This window comes from Triturus cristatus, chromosome 1_2 (genome assembly GCF_964204655.1).
Source record: "Triturus cristatus chromosome 1_2, aTriCri1.1, whole genome shotgun sequence".
In the NCBI taxonomy this organism is placed as follows: Eukaryota; Metazoa; Chordata; class Amphibia; order Caudata; family Salamandridae; genus Triturus; species Triturus cristatus.
Window position 1 is genome coordinate 1,046,823,054 of NC_140580.1, and position 23,108 is coordinate 1,046,846,161.

Consider the following 23,108-nt stretch of genomic DNA (forward strand, 5'->3'; position numbering starts at 1 on the left):
ATTCCAACTCTTTGGTGGCAAATGTATTTATTTTTCTGACTGTCGTACCTCTATGCAATAGGATGTACAACACTATGTCAAGAATGTTATTGTGTTCTTCAGGCGAATTGGCAAAAATTAGTATATCATCTTGATAGGCTTGAACACCTTTTATATCCGTGAATAAAATGTCCATTCATTTTTTAAAGACGCTGACAGCTGATACCAGCCCACATGGCAACCTTAAATATTTGTAGGCGCCAAAGAGCGTGACAAAAGCTGTCAGATCATGCAAGGCTCCATCTAGTGCAACTTGGTGGTAGGTCAATCTCAAATCAATAATATAAAACCATTTGGCACTACCCAGGTTGACCAACATCTCTTGTATCATGGGTAAGGGATGACAATCAACTAAAATGTTAGCATTGAGTGTCCTCAAGTCTGCAGAGTGCCTGATCTTGCCTGTCTTTTTTCATGCGACCACCACCGGAGCAACCCATTGCGATGACTCTACAGGCACTATGATGCCTTCTGCATTGGTAAATTTGTAAGTTTGCATAGGGACCTCAATTCCTTGAAAGACAAGTGCAAGTAAGGTGTGAGGTTGAGCTCCTTCACAAGGTCCTGCATGGTATTATTTTCACTAATAGCTGGGTTTATTTGAGTCATTCTAACCTGACAGTTCTAATCCTCTACCCTGACTATAGTGACTTATTTTTCTAAAATTCTAATGGGACTTAAGTAAGGCCCTGACAAGACTTTTAGTATTTTGGAAAAGACCAATCAGAATTCTAAAGGTAATTTTAAGAGTTCTGTTGTGTGATCAGATGGTAACCAAGTAGTCCAACAAATGCAAGTTTGTATCCCACCGCTGATCCACCAATGTAGGAAAGTGGCTCTGTATATACTGTTCCCAAATAGGTACAGTGTGTACAGAGTCCACAACCCCCAGAGGATTGGCAGAGGCTAAAGTTAGATATAACCTTACTCTCTAAAGTGGTAGCTTGGTCGAGCAGTAAGGCAGTATCAGAGGACAGTGTAAAGCATTTGTTGTACACACTCAGTCAGCAAATGGTCTCACACACTCAAGAACTGAACTCTAGGCCAATGGTTAGTATATAAAAATATATGGTTGTTTCATTTTAGAACCAACAATAGGTATCAAAATATACTTTCTCAGAATGAGATGCTTTAGTTAAATACTTTGCAAGAGGCAATTGACTAGGAATGCAATAGTTACAGTTTTGTTGCAATAGGCAACACAATTTCAAACACAATAATACATTGATCCTAGATTCAGTCCTGGGACAGTTCTTGGAAACAAATTAGTAAATACGTTTTAGTTACTGTTGTTATTTTTAAGCATTATTTTGCTATTTTAAAAGTTGACGCAGAAACTTTTTCTAATCAAATTACCAATGTTATCCTATGGGAGGAAATTCACTTAGCAGGTAAGTAGGGTTATGGTTACTTTTTCTAGGTCAGTGTTAGATCCTGGATCCAGCACAAATGTACCACCTGTAAGCAGTTGAGAAACTGCGTTTAAGTTATACAGGCGATTTTTAACGAATATTTATACGTTTGAAAAATCGATAAGAGATTTCACAGAAAAACAGTCAATGGTTTCCTATTGAAGAAAATTCAAATTACGGGTAAAGTATGTTCTCGTTACTTTTGTAATCCAGTGCTGGGCTCCTAGGCTCAGTACTGGGACATCTATCTAAAACAGGTATGTAATTACGTTTTCACAGTTGGTACGATTTTTAAAGAAAATTTGTAGTTTGCAAAAATTGACACTTAGAAGAAATTTCACAGAAAAACAGTCAATGGTTTCCTATGGGAGAAAATTGAGTTAGTGGTAAGTACGGTTGTAAGTACTTTTCAGGGTCAGTGCTGGGAACCAAGATCCAGCACTGGGATCTCTCCTAATAGCAGGTGAGTATTTCCATTTTCGTTACTCAGTTGATTTTAGGTGAATATTTTAAAGTTTAGAAACTCCACATAGAAGAAATTTCAAGAGAAACCTGTCAATGTTACCCTATGGAAGAAAAGTGAGTTATCAGCATTTGGGTAAGTACTCGACTGGCAGAGTTAAGGTTCTGGGCATAGACTCAGGGGTCTCCCAGGGTCAGGTAAGTACTGTTGTTACAGCCTCAGCGGCACAGGGACAACCGGGTGCAGAGTGAGTTAGGCCCAATTTTATCCTATGGGAGGCAGGGGGCCCTTGGTTGGTGGCTGCTGACTAGCAGGCCACGCGGTTTTGGGGGCTGGGCTCCTGGTCACTTGCTCAGGGCAAATGGGGAAGTAGGTAGGAATAGAAGTTGCACTGCCAGGGCCACTGGGGCGGCTGGGTGCAGGGTGCTTTTGAGCCTTAGGGCGCTCAATGGATTGCAATGGAAAAGCTCAAGGACAAACAAAGGCTGCAAGCTCGGGGATGAAGATTCTTCAGGTGTGACCACCACTTCCAGAGGTAAGTTGGGTAATTGGAGGATAGGTAGGTACCCTGGAGTAGCTTAAGCTACGGGTGTAACTTAAGCATTAATACCTTGGAAATATTGGATTACCACCTATCAATAATTCCCCCCACACCTTTTTTTTCGCGCCGTTTTTCTCACGCTGTTTTCTACACCTTTTACGATTCTTTCCCCTATATCACAATTAGAGCTCCCGGTTTTATGGTATTTATTTTTTTGCCATTTCCGTCTGTATTTATCCATATTTATTTCTTGGGCATTTTTTCTGTATTTATCCACATTTATTTTTGCCACAAGCAAAAGACGACGCTACAGCTAGTATTTTTCCACATTTATTTAAATTGACAATGCACACATGCGCTCGGTTGTTATTGGTCAACACTATACATTCATCTGAAAACTTTGCCATTTGCAGAATGTCCCAAATATGCTTAAAAGTGCTATCACAAGCCATTTGTCTCAGAGCCTTGCAGTTTCTGTCATCTGCAGAGTGCCACATCCTCTCCCCCATTGAACACCATACTGCCACACTGAGAGAAACTCACACTACCTTCAGTTGGAACCCAATTGTGCCTCACCAGCGCTAAAGCTGTCCCTGGCCATCACTATGAGGATTGATGTTTTGTGTATGCAGAAGAGAACAAGCATTTGCAATGCAATAGGTCTCGCACTTACGCTAGTTTAAGCTATTGGCATTGTAAATCACAATGCCTTTTATTTACCTGTTTTAAAAACCAAAACATAAATAAAAGGCATTGTCATTTACAATGCCAATAGCTCAAACTCAAGTAAATGCGAGACCTATTGCATTGCAAATGCTTGTTTTTTAAAGTGAGTGCTTCAAGTAGGAGGACAGAAAAACAGACTCAACAAAGAAAAAACTGTGAAAAAAGGTAGTAGAAGCTAATGTGTAGAAAACCAAGGGCATACTCACTCACACGGTAAACGGGGCAAATCAAATGCTGTAAACGTTTGGAGTGAGCACAGCAGTGGTCTCAGGCTTTCCACGCCGCAACCATCAGGGCAATCATATGTCTTCGGAGCCCAGTCCCAGGTGGTGCAACAAAGAAAAGTTGATTTAAAAAAAGGAATGTAAACGAAGAGCAGAGATCAGAAATATTTGGAAATTTTCGAGTCCTGATTACCAAACGTTAAATATATGAGAAACTTTTTTCATGTTTTCCTGAATATCTTAGAAATGGCATTAGGTAAATTAGTCTAAGAATATGCAGATTCTGAAACATCTGAACATGGAGCGTCTCAGAAATAATTCAAAAAGTTTTGCTTTGTCTTTTCTGTACTTTCTCTCCATTCCCCCCTTCCTTCAAGCAGATACTCTCCTTGGAGTGGTTTGTAGGCTCCAAGTTAAAGGAGCTGGTTAGAGTGACATTTCTAGTCAGCAGACTTGCGCGTGCCCAAAAAGAGAGAGAGAGAGAGACACACATTCTCTCTCTCTCTCTATATATATAATTTTTTTTCCAGCTGAGAAGGTGGATGATTGTCCGTGTGCCAATCCAGATGACTTTCTGTTGGTTGGAGTGTTTTGATCTCCATTATGTGTTTTTGCACATTTACGCCCCTACTTTACACCACCGTTTTATTTTGGAAGCAGGCCGTTCCCAGTTTGGTGATTACTGCTTGATTGAAGCTGTATCACTGGAAGGTGTCAATGGGAATAGGTATTTCGCATTGCCTAGGGATTCAAAGAAGATTGTAAACGTAGGGAGGACTTTAGACATGATCTAGTCCGTGATTGGGAGCCATTGTAGAGATATCGGGCTCTGTAATAGGATGACAGCAAAGAAATGCCACCCACGTGCACTGTTTTTGTACTCCTTCTTGGAGTTTTAGATCTGCCCATACACAGTCATGTTAGTAAAAAGCTGAATAGTGAATAGGTTGTCTAGGGTTTGCTAAATAGAGCAACGAACAGACTGCATGGTTCTTGTCTTTATTATGGCGCTTATGTTTTAGTAATAACGCATGAAGCAACTGTACCCAGTGACCGATACCGCTGTGCTCTGGCGCTCTTACGCTTTGAACTATGCGCTGATGTACCACAACTCTGTATGTATTTGGGAAAGTGAACCTCACTTTTAATCGTACTTTTGGATTTAAATGCCAGCTTTCGTGTTCCGAAATTTGCCAGTCTTGAAAGGATATGTGCTTTTAAATGTTCACGGAGGCTCAGGAACCCAGTCCCAGGTGCCCCAGGGTTTAACGCCCTCCCTCAAAGACACTTCCCGGAGCGAGCTGCGTTTGTCCTGTCTCGAACTGACTCACGGACCCACTGGGAAAGCAGGTGCGCAACAATGGTGTGAATAGAGGCTCCTAATGGGACTCTGGCAGGGGCTCTAAAAGGGGCGAAATAACAACAAAGCCTCATTAACAAGCGGTCTTTCAAAGACCTGTGAAGTACTCGGGTGCGGCTGGCAGCTCTGTGTGAGCCCAGGAAGCTGTCTCAGCCCGGGCTGACACGTTTTGTGTTACTGTAGGCAGGTCTGATGGAGCACGTCAGCACAGCAAAATGCACTAGTATTTTCCCGTTTTTATATATAAATACAGACAAAGGAAAACTTGTTTTCCGTCTGTATTTATATGTAAAAATCCGTTAAAACGGAAAACCGGGAGCCCTAATCACAATGCATGGGTGTAAACAAATCCTCGTACACCGTACTCATTACAATATTTATCATTTTTAGATTTCCCCTGACGAAGGCATAAATGCCGAAATGCATTAGGAACATGTAGCAAAACTGTCACGCAAATGTGTATGATTTTCACAATGGATTAATAAGTGAAACCTTCAATGCCGATGAATAACTTGAGAAATTTGAATGTTCAATAAAGTTTTTTTAAAACAAAAACTTGCAACAATCTGATTACAACATTGGAAACCTCTTTCGAGGACTACAATCAGTGCCAGGGAGAAACATGGAACACCACTCACATGTGTGCACTGGCTGTGCGCGAGAACGTTTAGAGAAAAGCTATAGGCATGGTACAACATCTTCCCCCTTACAAAAAATAAACAAAAGCATTATCTGTGAATATAAAAAAAAAAAAACATTTGTCCACATAGAAATCTTTAAACTTTGCAGGCATACCCACATTTTGTGCAAATCTCTGCGGAACAGAAGATGAAGCTCCCTCTTCTGACCTGTCACCAAAAGGTAATAAAGAGGTAGTGCCATCCAAACTGCTACTAACCCCTATGGATTCAGAACAAGAATTGCTAGAACTTGGCCCAGCAAAATCAGATCCTGAGAAATCCAAGAAGTCAGAATACTCCTTTTTCCTTATGCGAGAAATGTTTAATGCCTGCTCCTTAGATACTTTTACCAAGTCCCTTTTGCTCCACCAGCCTTTTCCTTTTAAAAATGCAGATTATTGGGATACTCTTTCAGCCACTACAGGGAGAGACCATTTGGACTCTCCTTTCTTCACTTTTTCAGGAATCTTTACCAAGACAAAGTCACCAACCTTCAAATCACTCACACGGACCCTATGTCTGCGATCAAAAGCCACTTTGGACTGCTCTTGGTTTTTAGCAACCCTAGAAGCTACACCTTCTAACCATTGAGGAGTTCCTTGCTTGTTCATGTTCCTGACCCAGTCAGGACAAAAAGAACATCCGGGTCACCTTTTCCTCAACAAGAAAAAAAGGGAAACACCAGTGGTGCTGTGAAGGGTAAGTAAAGAAGACCACAGTTTATGTCAAAAATTCTTTTGCATTCCAACCCATTGTTATAGCTGTTTGAACACCTTCTTTGAGAAAGCGATTCATTCACACAACAAGTCCATTGATAGAGGGAGAGTAAAAAGCCGTGGTTAAATGTCTGATAAAATGTTCATCCAAAAATGTACACATCTTTCTTGATACAAAATGCGTGCCATTGTTAGAAACCAATTCTTTAGGTACTCCTTCAATGCAAAATACACTCCTCAAGAACCTGATAACTGAATCTGTTTCAGGATGCGATGTGAATTTGAAATAGACCCATTTGCTGAAATAATCTATGACCACCATAAGAAAGCGTTGTCCCGAAGGTAACAGCTCAAAAGGACCTGCAAAATCCAACGCAATCTTACTCCAAGCTTCTTCAGGCAATGAACAGGCATTAGGGGTGTCTTATGTCTCTTTCACTGCTTATCAGACACTAAGCATGTTGGACAATCCTCAACAAACTTTTCAACTTGTGCCTTCAACGACGGCCACCAAAAAAATTCTATCAAAGCTTTGCCAGTGCTTGAAACCCCTAAATGACCAGCATGAGCTTCCTTGATAAGGGAGGATCTGAGAAAAGAGGGTGGGACACAATGCTCTCGTTTCACTAACACACATTCAACCATTGCCAGTTCATCAGCCACTTGCATAAAAGGACGCAATGAAGACTCCGCCCTTCTTGCTTTGGGCCAAACCTTTTTTTTTTTAAATCAGCCACAGCGACCAAGACAGAATCCAATGTAGAGGCCTTCAGCCATTCTTCATGCGAGACAGAAGAAGAATTAGAAACAACCTCATCCACTAATGCAACAACACACTCCTCATGACTCATGTCCTCTTTAGAATCATCCTGAATGGGCAGTCTTAACAGTCTGCTCTTACATTTTTCCCACCAGGTATGTATTTTAAGGTGAAATTGTGTTCTTGTAATTTAGATAATAACCTTACCAAGCGAGAAGAGGACTTTCCAGTGCCATTCCCATTGAATAAATGTAACAAAGGTATGTGATCAGTGAACATGGTGAAATGCTGTCCCCATAAAAACATTTTAAACTTTTCCACAGCCCATGAACAAGCTAATGCCTCACGCTCTATGGTGCTGTAAAGTGACTCCGAAGTGGATAGGGAGCGCGAGGCAAAGGCAACTGTACGCTCTTTGCCCTGAATGCTTTGTGATAGAACCTCACCCAGACCAATCGGACTGGTATCCACAGCAAGGATGCATTCCTCATCAGACTGAAAAGGATAAAGTGCAGGCGCTGAAACAATTAACTTTTTCACTGCTTTAAAGGTAACCTGTGTGTCATCATTCCAAATAAACTTCACACCTTTCTTTAACAACTCCCTCAATGGTTGCACTACGAAAGAATAACCATCCAGAAATCTTGAATAATATTCACTCAAACCCATGAATGAGCAAAGTGAATCCTTATCTCTGGGAATGGGAGCATCTTGGATAGCTTTGATCAATGAAAGTTTTGGTGACATACTATTTGCACTCACATAATGACCCAGATAATCAAACTCTTGTACATTAAACTGGCATTTGTCCAACCTTAAGGTAATACCAAACTCAGTGAATTTACCAAGGACCTTGGTCAGTACAGAATCATGCTCAGCCATGGTTTTAGCAAAGACGAGAACATCATCCTGGTAGGCCTGCACGCCAGTGATGCCCTCCAGAATGGTGTCCATCAATCTCTGAATACCACTGGCGGCAGACGCCAGTCTGATAGGAAGTCTGGTAAACTTGTAGGCCCTAAAAGGCGTAACAAATGTGGTGAATATTTGAGAGTCAGAATGAAGAGGAATTTGATGACATGCAGACTTTAAATCAAGCAAGGAAAAGTGCTGCCAACTCCTAAATTTTAGGTAAAGGGTGACTCTCAAAGACAATGCATTTGTTAAGGTTGAGCAAGTCTGCAAATAATCTAATACTCTTATCTTTCTTGCGTACAATAACTATGTAACTGACCCATTCAGATACTTCTGCCTTAACACTCACACCTTCAGATGACATTTTATCAAGGAAAGACTTGAGCTCATCTCTAATGTTCAATGGAACTGGCGAACATTGTGAGTAACAGGAGTAGAGATTTTCTTCAAACACAATATTATGTCAATAGTTTTCCACACAACCTAAAAAGTCACTAAATACCGCAGGAAAATTATTTTTCCAAATTGACATACTAGACTCCTCAATAGAGTAGACCAGGGCAATGAGAAAATCATGAACCCTGACTGGAGGATCACCACCAGGAACTAAATAAATACCCAATTTGGCGAGATCCTTCCACCCAACAATGGCTTTACCCTTCTTTGCAACATAAATCTTAGTTTTTAAGGTCCTACCTAGAAAAGTAATGAAATCCCACCATATCAATTTCCTGTTCCCCATAGGCTTTGGGACGTACATCTGAGTGATGAAGATGTGCCCCATCACCCCAGTTAGAATAGAATAACACATAAGAAATAATGGTGATAGGAGCACCAGAGTCACACATCATGAGGATCCCAGCTACATTTACCTGCCAAATGGGATCCTTAATTTCTTTATCCAAAACTTGCAACACATCAAGACTAAATAATACATTGGAAAGATCAAGAGTCTGTGTCCAAAGATGTTCCAACGCTATTAACTCTAGTCTGATTTTTTTCCATCCTACATACAGTATGGAAATGACCCACTTTTTTTAATTGAACAGCTCGTTTCCCAACAGCTGGACAATGAGGTGAATTACCTATATGAGATCTTGCCCCACACCTGAAACACAAGGTCACAGTTTTGTTAATGAACTTAGTAACTTTGCTTTTGGGTTTTACAACATTGACATCCACTTCATTATCAACAACATGCACTGGAGTAGAAGCAACCATTTCCTGACCCATAACTTTAGAAGACTCAATGGAGCGTTCTATGCCTTTGACAACAGTCAAAACTTCACTAAGAGATGGATTTCTGAAACATAGCAACTTCTCCTGTATCTTCATGGATGAACAGCCATACACGAACTGGTCACGTAAGTAAATATCCAATGAAGAACCAAAGTTGCAGTTAGTAGCCAGGTGTCTCAAAACGGATAAATAATCCTCCATGGACTCATCACAGGTTTGTCTTCTTTTCACAAAATTTAATTTCTTTTGAAGGCGAGCTTTTGCTTCCAGAAAAACATCCCATTCATCCTCCTCATCAGTGGGTGCTGGAATTCTGGGCAAATTGTCATATACCTGTTGGTCTTCACGACCCAAAAAGCTAAAGAGAATAGCTGCTTTACGTTTGGGAACATACTCATCAGCACCAACAGTAATGAAGTAGTTCTCAAAAGCTCTGATCCAAAGCATCCACTTCACAGAAGGTTTGCCAGGGCGCTCAAGGAACAAATCTAACTGTGCCAAAGAGTTGGGCGCAGAATTAGCAGCTGCCATAAATATTTGTGAAGATAAAAGTAGTAAATAAAATCAGAGTATTCACAAGGTTTGCCTGTCACCATTGTAGACAGGCAAGATTCTCCCGTTTGATCGCAGGTAAGTTGAATCCTTAAAAATAGGTACCAGATGCACTCTGTGGATGCAGAAAATAACTACTTGAGGTGAGTATGCAGCTCAAGATAATGCCATGAACATCCAGAGGTAAGAGACACTTTTCTTGCGAAGCACAGGAATCCACACAATAAAGTATGCTGTGAAGAAAACTTTAACTTGTAGAGGCAAAACCACAATAGCCTGAACAACCTTTGCCTGTAGAAATGAGGTGTGAACCTCCTGCTTGCCTTGATCCAGTGACAGCAGCTTGAAGAAATGAGGTGAAAACCTCCTGCATGTCTTGATCCAGTGACATCAAGTATGTGTAGCCATTTGCCAAAGAAGAGTGCTACTGAAGATCTGTGGGCTCCCTAAAGCGTGTTTTCGATCCTTAATCGTTGCCAAAATGTGGTACGGTAATTGCGGCAGAAAGGTACCACCACAGGAATGACGAAGAAAGGAAGTCAGCAGATAAAATTCCTTAAAGTATTTATTTTAAGATCAAAGTAATGCTATGATTACTTACCGGTAATCCCCATTACTCTTAGTCCTACTCGTCCTCGACCCAGTCATAACTAATGAGGTATTCCACTTGACAGGAAACAAAACAGGAAACGCTTTTAGGCTCCACCCACCCTCCTGTCAGGGGCTATAAGTACATAGCCAACAGAAAGCACATCCTGACATACCAAGCAACAAAGGCCTGAACAGGGAGGGCAGGTGGGAAGTATGACTGGGTAGAGGACGAGTAGAACTAAGAGTAATGGGGATTACCGGTAAGTAATCATAGCATTACCTCTACGTCCCTCGTTCTTGACCCAGTCATAACTAATGAGGCATACCAAAGCAACTCCACAAGCAGGCCTTTGGCGAACCACACAGAGAACAGAGACCGAACACAAAAAGTGGAGTGCAGCAAGTGAAAAAACTTTAATAAACACACAGAATCAGGTGGGGGGGGAACAACCCCCACAGCACGCAACACACCACAACCAAAATGGGTCCGGTCAGACAGAGCACAATTCAGACAATAGTACCGCACAAAAGTAGAATCAGACGTCCAAGTCCCAGCCCGACAGATCTCATCAAGGGAAACCCCATGAAAAGCATCCCAGGAAGCAGAAACACCCCTAGTGGAATGGGCCTGAACCCCAGAAGGGCAAAGCAAACCAGAGCCCTAATGAGCCAGAGATATGAAAGCCTTGATCCAGCGATCCAGAGCAAGACGGGACGCAGCCTTACCCCGACCAGCCAGACCAAAGGTCACAAAGAGAGAGTCCAAAGAACGAAACTCCGTAGTGCGGGCAACATAAACAGACAACGCACGTCTCACATCCAGAGAGTGAAGCAACAACAAGGCGAGGAAGGAGAAGGACAGAAAGAAGAAAGAATCAACTCCTGAGAGCAATGAAAACAAGAACTAATCTTTGGAACAAACCCAGGATCCAAAGAAAGGATCACCGCGTCATCCAAGAAACGCAAAAAGGGAGGTGAACAACGCAAGGCAGTGAGCTCACCCAACCGCCGAGCATAAGTAACAGCAACCAAAAAAGCCACCTTAAAAGAGAGGAATTTAAGGTCTACAGTCTCCAAGGGCACAAAAGGAGAGGACTACAGAGCACCCAGGACCAAAGAAAGATCCCAAGGAGGAACCGGAGAACGAGTAGAAGGAGAGGACAGAGAGAAACTCCGGAACAACCAGGAAACCAACAACCCATCCGAAGACGGGAGCGAAGCCGGATCCTGGAAATCCCGAACAGCAGCCCACTGCCCCTTCAGAGTAGACAAGGCATACTCCTTGTAAAAACCATCCAAAACAAACTTAAGGATAGAAGCGATAGGACAAGATAGAGTAGGAGGACAAAGTGGAACTCCTACAGGACCCTTGCATCACAGTGATGAGGTGATCAGGCAAACCCCGGACTCCCAGAGACAACCGTTCAACATCCAGACCGCCAAGGTGAGAGGGACCAGGAGGGAGGGGGAGGGAGACCTCAGGGGAGCGGGGAAGAATCCAAGAAGGGCCCACCGCCAGGCTCAACAACAACGGGAACCAGGACCTCCGAGGCCAGGGAGGTAAGACAGCCACCACCCGGGCACCCACCCGCTGGACCTTCAGCAAGAAGGCAGGAATCAGAGGGAAGGCGTACAGCAACCTAGGGGGCCACCGAAGAGACAACGCCTCCAACCCCAAGCACGCAACTCCGGAGTCCGAGAACAAAGAGGGGGAGTTGGGCATTGGCCCGTGAGGCAAACAAGTCCAGCTGGGGAGTCCCGAATCTCCGACAGACCCTCCGGAAAATCCTGGGGAGAGACACAGGGTCAGAGAAGACGGAAACCTGTGACTCAAAGCATCCTCCACCACATTGTCCACACCCCGGATATGCTGAGCAGAGATGGCCAGAAGATGACACTCCGCCCAACCCGCAATTGCGCAGGCCACCAGATTCATTGAAGGACTGCGAGCACTGCCCTGGTGGTTGATGTAAGCCACAGTGACTGAGTTGTCGGACCTCACCAGGACATTGCACCCCAGTAGACGATCCTGGAAGAAACGAAGAGCACGGTCCACCGCAGACAGCTCCCTGCAATTGGACGACCGGCGGGACTCCAACCGGAGCCAATGAGCTTGAACAGGCCACTGACCCAGAGTCGCCCCCAACCGGACGCACTGGCATCCGTCGTCAACACCAATGGAGGCGGCAGGCGAATCCACATCCCCTTGGAGAGATTGGAGGAATCCAGGCACCACTGGAGAGCGGACACCACCTCCAGAGCCACCGGCACAGAGAGAGTATAGTCCCGAACTGGAAACGGCACCCAACGTTGAAGATGCCACAGCCGAGGCCGAAGATGAACCCTGGCCCAGGGTACCGTGAAGACAGTAGCAGCCATATGACCCTGAACCTCGAGCCACTGAAGGAGGGGAGCCGCAGCCCAGGACAACAACCCCCGCAACAGGCACTGAAGATGCCGAAGCCGGGAATCCGGAAGGAACACCTTGCCCAGGACCAAATCGAAGACGGCCCCTATGAAAGTCCTCCGAGTTGCAAGAAGTAGCTGGCATTTCGGAAAGTTCACAAGAAACCCATGCTGCTCTAGCGTATAGATGGTCAAGGACAGGTGCCGAGACAGGACCGCCGGGGAAGGAGCCTGGAGCAGCCAATCGTCTAGGTAGGGGAACACCGACACACCCAGGAGGTGAAGATGAGCCACCAAGGGAGCAACCACCTTGGTGAACACGCGAGGAGCAGACCGGAGACCAAACAGAAGGACACAGAACTGCCAATGACGACCCCACAGGCAGAAGCGCAGGAACATCTGATCCTCCAGAGCCAGAAGCACATGAAGATAAGCGTCCTGGAGATCCAGCGTAGCAAACACCCAGCCGGCCTGAATCAAAGGAACCACACGCTGCAAGGTCTCCATCTTGAAAGGGATCTTCCGGACAAACAGGTTCAGACTCCGGAGATTGATGACAATCCGAAACCCTCCTGTGACCTTCGGAACAAGAAAGACAATCAAATAGGTCCCCAGACCCCACTCCAACCGGGGAATGGGCACAATCGCCTTCTTCAAGAGCAAAGCGTGAACACCGTCCACCAAGGGCTGACGACGGGACTGGTTCAAGGGCGTTGGAGTCGCACCACGCCCGAGGTAGAAGGAAGGGACAGAAACTCGATCCAATACCTCCGTTCCAGGACATCCAGCACCCACTGATCGGAGGTCGTCAGACGCTAAGCGGGAAGGAACAACCGCAACCTCCCACCAACCTCGGGCGCAACACCGCGCGACCCACCTCCGGGATGGCATAGTCAGGAACGCTGCGGCCCCTGTCCAGCATCACGGGGAGGCTTCTTCTGGAACTTCCAGGGGAAACCCCTACCAGCACCTCTCGGGCCTTTAAAGGAGGACTGTTGAAACCTGGAAGGCTGACGAAAAGTCTTGGCATGAGAAAAAGAAAAATCCTTACGAGAAGGCTGCCGACGGAAGGAAAAAGAATGTTTTCGCTCTTTGAACACCTTATGAAGCTTATCCTCAAGAGCGTCCCCAAAGAGACGAGGGCCAGTAAAGGGCAAACACAAAGCCATGGACCTCTGGGCAGCGTCCATATTCCAGCCCTTCAACAACAGATTCCAACGAGCAGCGATAGAGGAACCACAGGACAAGGCAGAAGAGCGCACAGAATCGAAGGAAATGTCCCAGAGGAATTCGGCCTGAAGCTCCATGGATTCCAGCAAGTCCGGGCAACTGCCACCCTCCTGCATCATGGAAAACAAAGTCTTAAAGTCAGTCAACAGTGATTGAGCGACATAAGCCCCATAGACACCAGAACGGATGGCAAGGTGAGAACCAGCATAAGACTTCCTCAACGCAGAGTCAATCTTCTTATCCAGATATACAGAAAGAAGGGAGAGGCAATGCTATAATGACCAAAGAGTTAATCTCTTTCATTCATCACAGACGATGACAGAATAAATGATTTCTGTAGCCGGAAATGTTCTTAGTCTTTTTTTATTTCAGTTTTGTATGTATAGCAGCAAAACAGCCAACGCGTTTCACCCTTTCAGGCTTCTTCAGGGCAACTATAATGTTTTGCAGAGTCTTCGGCTCGGAGTTAACCGATACTCATTCTAGACACTTTCAAATTTTAGGATATACACTTTTATAATTTAGTATCAGGGTTACTGTAGGTACATATTCTGGTCCACGTTCCTCTTTCCAATTCAGCAGGTCCTACTACCACACCAATAAGTGAATGCGCTCAATCGCCCAATCTTTCAAAATCAAAAAGTTGTCCTATGTGTTTGAGTCCACACCCATAGTAAGTCCAAGGACCTCGAGTGTTAGACAGTAATGGCGGCGCTCAATCGCTACCCCTATTCAGCGTGGAGACTCCTCTTCCATACACAGGTCCGGCGTATATACCCTGCCACTATTCTCACTGTGTATGTAGAGAATCTTCTTATCCACACCATCATGAAGAATGTTATGATCTGCAATAGAAGGACAACCCACCAAACTTGCGACAATGGAATCCACATGCACCGTCTCAGGAAAGGATTCCTCCATGTCCTGCAAAGGATAAAGTTTCGACATGAAGCGCGGCATCATAATGTGATCCGGATCCTTCCACTCATTCAAGAGGACATCCATCACAAAGGGATGGATAGGAAGAGAAGTAGCAACAGGTTTCCGAAATTGCGGCAAAACAGCATCCGAGGAAGTACTGGCCACAGCATCATCCGGAAACCCCATGTTCTCACACACATGAGAAAGAAGGTCAGGCAACAACTCCTTGGAAACATATTTACCTTTCAGATCCACCGCCCCCAAGGAAGTGTCATCAGAAGAATCGGAAAAGAAAATGTCCGAATAGAGGGCAACGCCCCCACCAGATGACTCCTAGCAGACTTCTTGGAGGACTTCAGATCAGACAAAGTCTCCAAAATCGGGCACTTCAATCTGCCGTCATCCAACCTGGCTCGCTTCCCTGCAGGGGCAGAATCCCCACTGTTCGCAGGGGAAGAGGAAGAGGAAATAGGTGACACATGCTTCCGCTTTTTGTGATGCTTCTCCATCACGAACAAACAGCAAGTGAAACAAACACCAGACAGGACCCAGCAAGCCAACAAAGGCAGGAACAGAACAGAAAGCGACCCCCCCTCCCTTTTTAAACAAAAGAAAGGAGGAAACCGCCCATAACCAAAAACAGCTGAGCTGAACCGAAAGCGAGGCGGGAGGGGGCGTGGTCAGGACCCAAACATAAATCACCACACATCACGGCCGCCGAAGGCCGAAAAACACACCAAACTGCAGCCCGAAAAGGCAGGGAGCACCACGGCGGCACAGCTCAATCGGAGCCCACCCGGGCGCACCACACCGCCAGCGGGACCCAGGCAAGCCGAACGGAGCACTCGGAACCCAATCCGAGTGCTCCTGAGGAATTTCTGCATATGGAGCGCCCGGACCCCACCCCGGCCGCTCCGCAAAAAAGGCCACGCCAGATCGGCCCTGAAACAGCACCACGGAGCACTCGGGGCCAAACCCGAGTGCTCCTGAGGAATTCCCGCATACAGAGCGCCCGGACCCCACCCCAGGCGCTCCGCAAAAGGCCGTGCACCCAAGAAGGCAGCCTGCACACGGAGCGCCCGGCCCCCACCCCGGGCGCTTCGCAAGATCCGCATTCGAGCGGAAACAGGCAGAAACAAACACGGAGCGCCAGGAGGAGGAAAAACACCCGGTGACGGCAAGAGAGCCGATCTCACTAGAAACACCAGGGACACGGGAACCAAGAGCCCCAACCATCCGAGGCAAAGAGAAAGCACCACAAGAATTGGTGGGCTCCAGAGCAGGGAAGGACTCACCCGACAGCAGGATCCCAGGAAACCAGCGCAGCCCAGCAGAACCAGCAACCAGGAGCCTGAAGAAGTCCAGGAAGCCAAGCAGCCCGACTCAAGGAGCTCCCACGAAGGTCCACGAGCGCCCCCAGAGCCCAGCAGAGGAGGAAACTACAGGACAGCACGAAGCAGGTAAGTGCCCAGCACCTACCCCAGCGTCCCCGAGGAAACAAAACAAGATGTACTTTCTGTTGGCTATGTACTTATAGCCCCTGACAGGAGGGTGGGTGGAGCCTAAAAGCGTTTCCTGTTTTGTTTCCTGTCAAGTGGAATACCTCATTAGTTATGACTGGGTCGAGGACAAGGGACGTAGAGGTAATAAGGAGCCCACAGCAGCAGGTCTGACTGAGAAGCACAACAGTCAGGCAGAAACTGACATATCTGTCCTGGGCACTTGTATAAATAAAGCACAGTTAACTTTGAAGGGAAACATGCATCCACACGCAGACAAAGGCACCTGCATGCTGATGCACATTTCAAAGGAAAATAGAATACAGACAACAATGTCATTGTGGCGCGCGCGGAATGCTGGATGCGTGAGTGTTGGGAAACATGGAACATCACTCACGCGGTGCACTGGCTGCGCGAGAGAACGTTTACAGAAAAGCAATAGACATGGTACAACAGCATACATTCAAAACATAACATCAATAAAAATAAACATGCGGTGTGACTCTGGACCACGAGAGCAAACACACAGGACAAGACGTTAGACACTCCGCGAGTCACACCGCCATACACCACAAGGGGCCATAAGTTAAAGAACAAGTTTATCGCATGCACAACTGTGACACTCAAAGAATAAATTTTGCAGAACACACTTAGAATAACGCAAATGACACGTAATAAAGGAAGGATTGAACCGTCAAGTACTATCATTACAGTCACAAAAAATGCTGAAGTATGTCTTGTCTAGGACTCAAACAAAACTGTATCTAGAGACCCACAGGCTCCTCGATCCCTCCCAATCAGGCTTCCGTGCGGCTCATAGCACGGAGACCACACTTATTGAGGTAGTGGACAATATCAGACTGGCCCTGGATCGCCGAGAGTCGGCAATCCTGGTCCTTTTGGACCTGTCGGCAGCATTCGACACAATCTCCCACAGTATTCTCAAACATCGTTTGTGGGAGATTGGTGTCAGAGGGAGGGCCCTGGACTGGTTTGCGAGCTATCTGGCGGATCGTTTTACTAAGGTTTCTGTGGACGGGATTACCTCCCGTTCCTACCCAGTAACGGTCGGGGTCCCGCAGGGCTCGATCCTCAGCCCAATGCTGTTTAATGTTTACCTAGCCCCGTTGGCCGACATCATCAGGTCTTATGGTTTTGACACCTTATCATATGCCGATGATACTCAGCTGTTAGTGACTTGTGATCCTGACCAGTCTGATGTCCAAACACGTTTCAAGAGCTGTTTAATTAAGATCAATGACTGGATGCATTTAAACAGGCTTCAGCTTAACGGTGGGAAGACCGAGGTAATCCTATTCGGGAAGGCTGAAAAGTTCTGGACCTGTGACTGGTGGCCTCCAGAGCTGGGTACCTGCCCTACGCCCAAGCTCGCAGTCCGTAACCTGGGTATTACAATTGATAATTCTTTATCTCTGAAAACCCACGTAAATCAAGTGCTGGGGACCTGTTTTGGCATCATGCGTCTGCTACGCAAGATTTTTAAATGGCTACCCATAGAGGCCAGGAAACCTCTGGTCCAGGGTCTAATCATCAGTCGTTTAGATTATGGCAATGCCTTATTTACAGCACTCAACCAGGATCAACTCTGCAAACTACAGATTCTCCAGAACATGGCCGCGAGGCTTGTTCTGGACCTCCCTCCACGCACTCCCTCTGCTCCCATTTTGAATACCCTACATTGGTTGTCAATTCGCCAAAGAGGGCGCTTTAAAATCCTATGCCTTACGCATAAGCTGATGCAAGGCACCGGCCCTCTATACTTGGCAAAAAAACTTCAAAGGTACGTCCCAGGACGCTCGCTGCGGTCCAGCGCTAGACCTCTACTTGTCCAACCCCGTGTCCGGACTGCCCGCAATGGAGGTCGCTCTTTTTCATACCAGGCTCCCACGCTATGGAATAGACTTCCTTTGGATTTACTTTCCATAACCGACCATCTACTTTTTCGCAGAAAGCTGAAAACCTGGCTCTTTTCCCAAAAAGCTTAGGCACATCAATATAACGTTACTGTCCAGTTTCTTTGTCTTGGTTGCGAGCGCCCTGCGACCTTTGGTGATTTGTGCGCTATATAAAAATCTTTGACATTGACATTGACATTGACATAGGATGACACTGGGTAGAGAGAGTCAAAGGTAGATGCAGAGAGAGTGGGAAAGATGCTTAGAGGGAGAAACAGAATAGACAGAGGTCTGATAGAAAGAATGTTCACCTTCCCAGGTGCCCCTTGGAAGCTGGGAGCCCTGGGCAATTGCTCACTTTGTCCATGCCTTTATCACCCACTCTTTTCAACCTCTTCATGGAACCACTCACCGAACTTCTCAGTCTCTCCAAGATTCATTTCCATATGTATGCAGACGACACCCAACTCTACATCAACATCCACTCACTTGAGGACATCAAATCTCACAACACTACAAAAAACCCAAACATGGCTGGCCAAAAACCATCTGAAACTAAACTCCCTCAAAACGGAGTTCCTCTTAATCGCCTCCCCCCCTAACAAAGCATCCACTATCCTGGACTGGATGAAGCACCTAACAGCTCTCAAAGGACAACCTCTCATTGTCGAATCAGCGAAATCGTTAGGTGTGACTCTGGACAGTAACCTAAAGATGCAGAAGCATATCAGCGCCTCCACAAAAGGAGCTAACTTCCACATGAAGACCCTGCCGAAAACTGAAACCCTTCCTGCCAGCTTACGACTTCAAACAAGCAATTCAAGCCCTACTAATCCCAAGAGTGGACTATGGGGCTGTAACCTTATGTGGCCTCCCAAGGTCATCGACAGCCCCGCTAAGAGCCGCTATCAACTCGGCTGCGAGACTCATCACTGGCTCAAAGAGAACCTCTCACATCTCTCCAGACCTTAGAGCCCTCAACTGGCTACCATTTGTATCTAGAATTCATCTGAAAATCGCATGTATGACGCACAAGGCCTTACACCACAATTCTCTGAACTACCTAGCTCAGAAACTGGTGCTCTCTGCTGGTAATAGAGCCTCCAGGAGTGCCAAGACTCTTCCACTGAAACCACAACGATTTATCAACAAAAAACCTACAACCGATCCTTCTCTGGAATGGCTCCCAGGATCTGGAATGCTTTGCCCACAGAAACAAGACTCAATCCTTCCACTGCCTCCTTTAAAAAAGAAGTGAAAGCGGTTCTCATGGCTAAACTCACACGGTGAATTTACTGACTTACGACTGCATTTTAATTACTAGTCTGTTTTATTGAGCTCCGTATTTTAATCACTAGTTTTATACTTGAGTATCGTATATCTGAATCACCTATGACTGTATTTTCTAGGTCTATACTTGTTTCCAACATCTGACATGTAAAGCGCTCTGATACCCGCAAGGGTCTGTTCACGCTATAAAAAAACCTTCAAATTAAATAAATAAATAAGCATCTGAGTCAGCTTCCCGGGCTACACACAGCCATGATTTGAGCTTATCGCAGCCACCCGAGTACTTATTAGGTCTTTAAATTACCATGTACGTGTTAACGAGGCTTTGTTGTTTTTTCACCTCTTCATCTCCACTCTGCCTATTGCTGGAAAAATTAGCCCCCCCATCCCGAAAATTTTAGTAGCCACCCCGCCCCGCCGGCATTTGGCTCTAGTTGCGCCACTGTATATGAGCACGTCATGTTATGGATCTCTTCCCCCTTCGTGTGTTTTAGTAGAACTATTCTTCGCTCTATACCTCTCATGAAAATAGTCTCCCACGTAGGTGCTCCCGGTGTACTCCATTTCGTTTCAGGCTCATTATTAAACTTGCCCCGTTCAACTAAACGACGCTCTTTGCAACCATGGGAACGGGCTATATAACTAATCAACTAAAAGGTCCAATCAGATGCTTTACCTTCCTCCAATGGGTCACTAAAGGGCGTGGTCTCTCAGTACTGATTTCAATTACCGCTTTCGCCGGAATCGGAAGTAAAGTCGGGTCGACCCCGCTTTCTTAAGCTATAGAAAGTGGGCGAAAATCAATTTACCCAATTCTAACACAGAGCTCCGATGCTAACGCATACATATGCCTCTGGCGTCGTACTATATTGGAGTATAATCAAGGAATGCTAGATGTTTGTATTTCATAGTAATTATACGAAGAAAAAGCAAATTACCCAACAAAATTATGTACCAGTAGCAGGTTTTAAAATATTGATATGCATTTCAAATTATAACTTTAAAAAATATGTAATTTGGCATCACATATAATAACGTTATTCAAAGCTGGAAAACGTACTCCATTCTAATATGGCCGCTAAATTAGCTAGCGCTGATACTATGTCACAGTTGGTTGGTCCTTTTATTGTTTTAATTGCATTTGTTCATTTCACTCCCATGGCGTGAAGCTTACTGTGTAGTCCTTCTTCCGTTTTTCGACCGTGTCGCTGACTTAGATACTGAAAGAAGAACCTGTTGTACGCATGCGCTCTCGCGTTTTGACCTCTGCGGCCTGCCTAGTCTCTCTGCAGAAGGGGACTTGAAGGAGAGCTTGGTCCTCTGGAACTTCATAGGCCTTTCTGAAAGCGAACGGGCGGCGGGGTTCGCATATTCCCGCCGCCATGCCCGGAACCACAGAAGTGCCCACTTTGGAGGAACTGCGTGTGAATGAGGTAAGGGGCGTATGGCCCTCAATGAATGGCTTGTGTTGTTATTTAACACCAGACATATTCTTACTGAATGGAAAAGACTGCGATACAGCTACTAAGTTTTATGTAAGCTTACGTGCGTCTCTTCATTTTCTGTTGTGTGCCCACATTGACGTTGTATGACCCATGTGTGAAACTTTGAGTGAAATAGCTGCAGGATTGTTGTGCACTGCTGAGATGGTCATTTATTTTAGTTGTCAAACACTAAAATGAAAAGTATGGGAATGCAATAGACTGGATAAACTGCTCACACCTGTACAACTAGGGTGCAGTCCATGAATGCGAACTATATCTGGGTGCAGACTACTTTTCTTATTGACACCTGTGTTTTTAGTCTAGCCTACTAGATGGCTTTAAGGTGTGTAGTTGCGAAATACCTGTTGTGAACTATACCAAGAATTTACAGTAGGCTAGAGCCCTCCCACTGCATTCATTGTTTTCTTTTTTGTCACTCATTTGCTTGCTTCTTATTTGATGGATTTCCTTCGTCCCATATTTACTCCTCCTCTAGAGTATAATCCCTTTATCATATTCTTGATTAGGCATTCCATGAGAATGCAGGTGTTTTGTAGCTCACTCCCACGTGTGCTTCTTCTTTGATCAAATACTCCTTTTGGCACTGCCTGTTTCTAACTCTCCCTAGTGTGCTCTTTCTATTGTGTCCTCCATACTCTTCCAATTCACACCCCAGCTACGCTCTCTATGTTGCTCTCACTTTTGTGAAGTGTTTTTCACGTCCCCCACACCTGGAATCTATCATAGCTCGTTTTGAGGCCCAAAAAATGATGCAACTGCCATCAGTGTCTGCTTAATTGCTTTCTTTTTTTTCAGTGCAACTCTTCTACTCATAAGGGTTTATCCGAGGGTGTAACCGACACTAAAACCCTTGCTTGCTAAAATAATTTGTGAGATTCCATGTAACAAAATACCATTCTCCAGATTTCAACACAGTATAATAACAACCCCAATTAAAGTCTACTGACTTTAATAAATGCATCTCACTATTTTTAGCCAGACCTACTACCTCTTAAATTTTTATAATAAACAGATCAGACCTATGGCATCTGACATAACTTTTCCCAATGACTGAGTCAAACCTTTTGCCTTTATCAATTTCTTGTCTCCATCTGCAACTGAGGCCCCCTGTATTGCACATAAGCTGGCATGCATCAAGCGCACACTCATAAAATTACAAATATTTATTAAATTGAAATTGGCAAACACTACACAACCCCTCAAAAAAGAGACTAACAAGCATTTGTAAATCTTTCCCTCCAAGTGTTTGAAGGGGTAACAACACCAACCCCATTGCCTGCCTTGCAAAATCTATTAGATTCCATGTAACAGAATGTATCTACAGCCTTCATCACAGTATAATTGCGATCTACCCTTGAATATCTTTTGGTTTTAACACACTTTTCACATTAAATTGTTCAGACTTTCTGCCTTTATCACTTTTCACAATAAGGATATGAGACCTATCACACTTGATGTAACTTTTCCCAATAAACCAATAAGCCTATACCCTCCCTTTATCAGTGACTTGCCACTATAGCAAACTCAGGCCTACTGAATTTTTCATAAGCTTTACCACCAGGTAGCCTTCGGGCATACAGTCAGAGAATTATAAATATACATACAATTACAATTGGCAAAAAACGTTCAACCTTCTCTTAAAAGGGATTACCAAAGTGCAAATCTTCTACCATCAGAGTTAGTTACTGACTTGTCACCATAACCAGTTCAGGCCTACTGTATTTCGCAAAACCTTTCTAACAAGGCAACTCTTGATAGAAAGTCATACATTTACAAATATGTCCTCAAATACATAGTTGGCAAATATTATTATACAGCCTTTCCTAAAATGACATAGCAAGATTTATAAAGTAAAATAATTATAACCCAAAGGGTTTTGTCCCAAGGGACAACATGTACCAAATCCCTTGCCTACAATGGTAATTTGTGAGATTCCATGTAATAAAATACCCGCCTACAGATTTTAACACAGTGTGATGTCAATCTGCCCTTAGAGGCATGTTGCTTATCTGGTTAGTGGATTATGACCCTGGTCACTCCATGAGCTTCTAAGTGCATGTGTGATTTTAGACACCCAGACTTTAAAATGTTGTAGTGTAATGGAACACTGACACAGTCCTATT

At 44.9% G+C, this 23,108-nt stretch overlaps 2 protein-coding genes across 7 annotated transcripts in view; one reads left to right on the top strand and one right to left on the bottom strand.

Annotated features, from left to right (window-relative positions):
* Nucleotides 1-20,155, bottom strand: part of MORN5 (MORN repeat containing 5) — a 178,896-nt gene extending 158,741 nt beyond the window's left edge. For 2 of the 6 annotated variants that reach the window (XM_085612278.1, XM_085612287.1), the window contains exon 1: nucleotides 19,998-20,105. Coding sequence is in view for 1 of the 6 variants with exons in the window: in XM_085612249.1 (XP_085468375.1) it covers nucleotides 19,998-20,044 (47 nt within the window). In the remaining 5 variants the exon portion in view is untranslated. Of the gene's footprint in view, nucleotides 1-3,387; nucleotides 3,489-19,997 lie in introns of all 6 variants that reach the window. The other 4 variants (XM_085612297.1, XM_085612270.1, XM_085612249.1 and 1 more) reach the window with 4 other exon arrangements.
* Nucleotides 20,156-20,267: 112 nt separating this feature from the next.
* NDUFA8 (NADH:ubiquinone oxidoreductase subunit A8) overlaps nucleotides 20,268-23,108 on the top strand; it is a 40,203-nt gene continuing 37,362 nt past the window's right edge. The window contains exon 1 of the mRNA XM_085612309.1: nucleotides 20,268-20,913. Coding sequence (XP_085468435.1) covers nucleotides 20,863-20,913 — 51 coding nt within the window. The 5' untranslated portion in view covers nucleotides 20,268-20,862. The remainder of the gene's footprint in view (nucleotides 20,914-23,108) is intronic.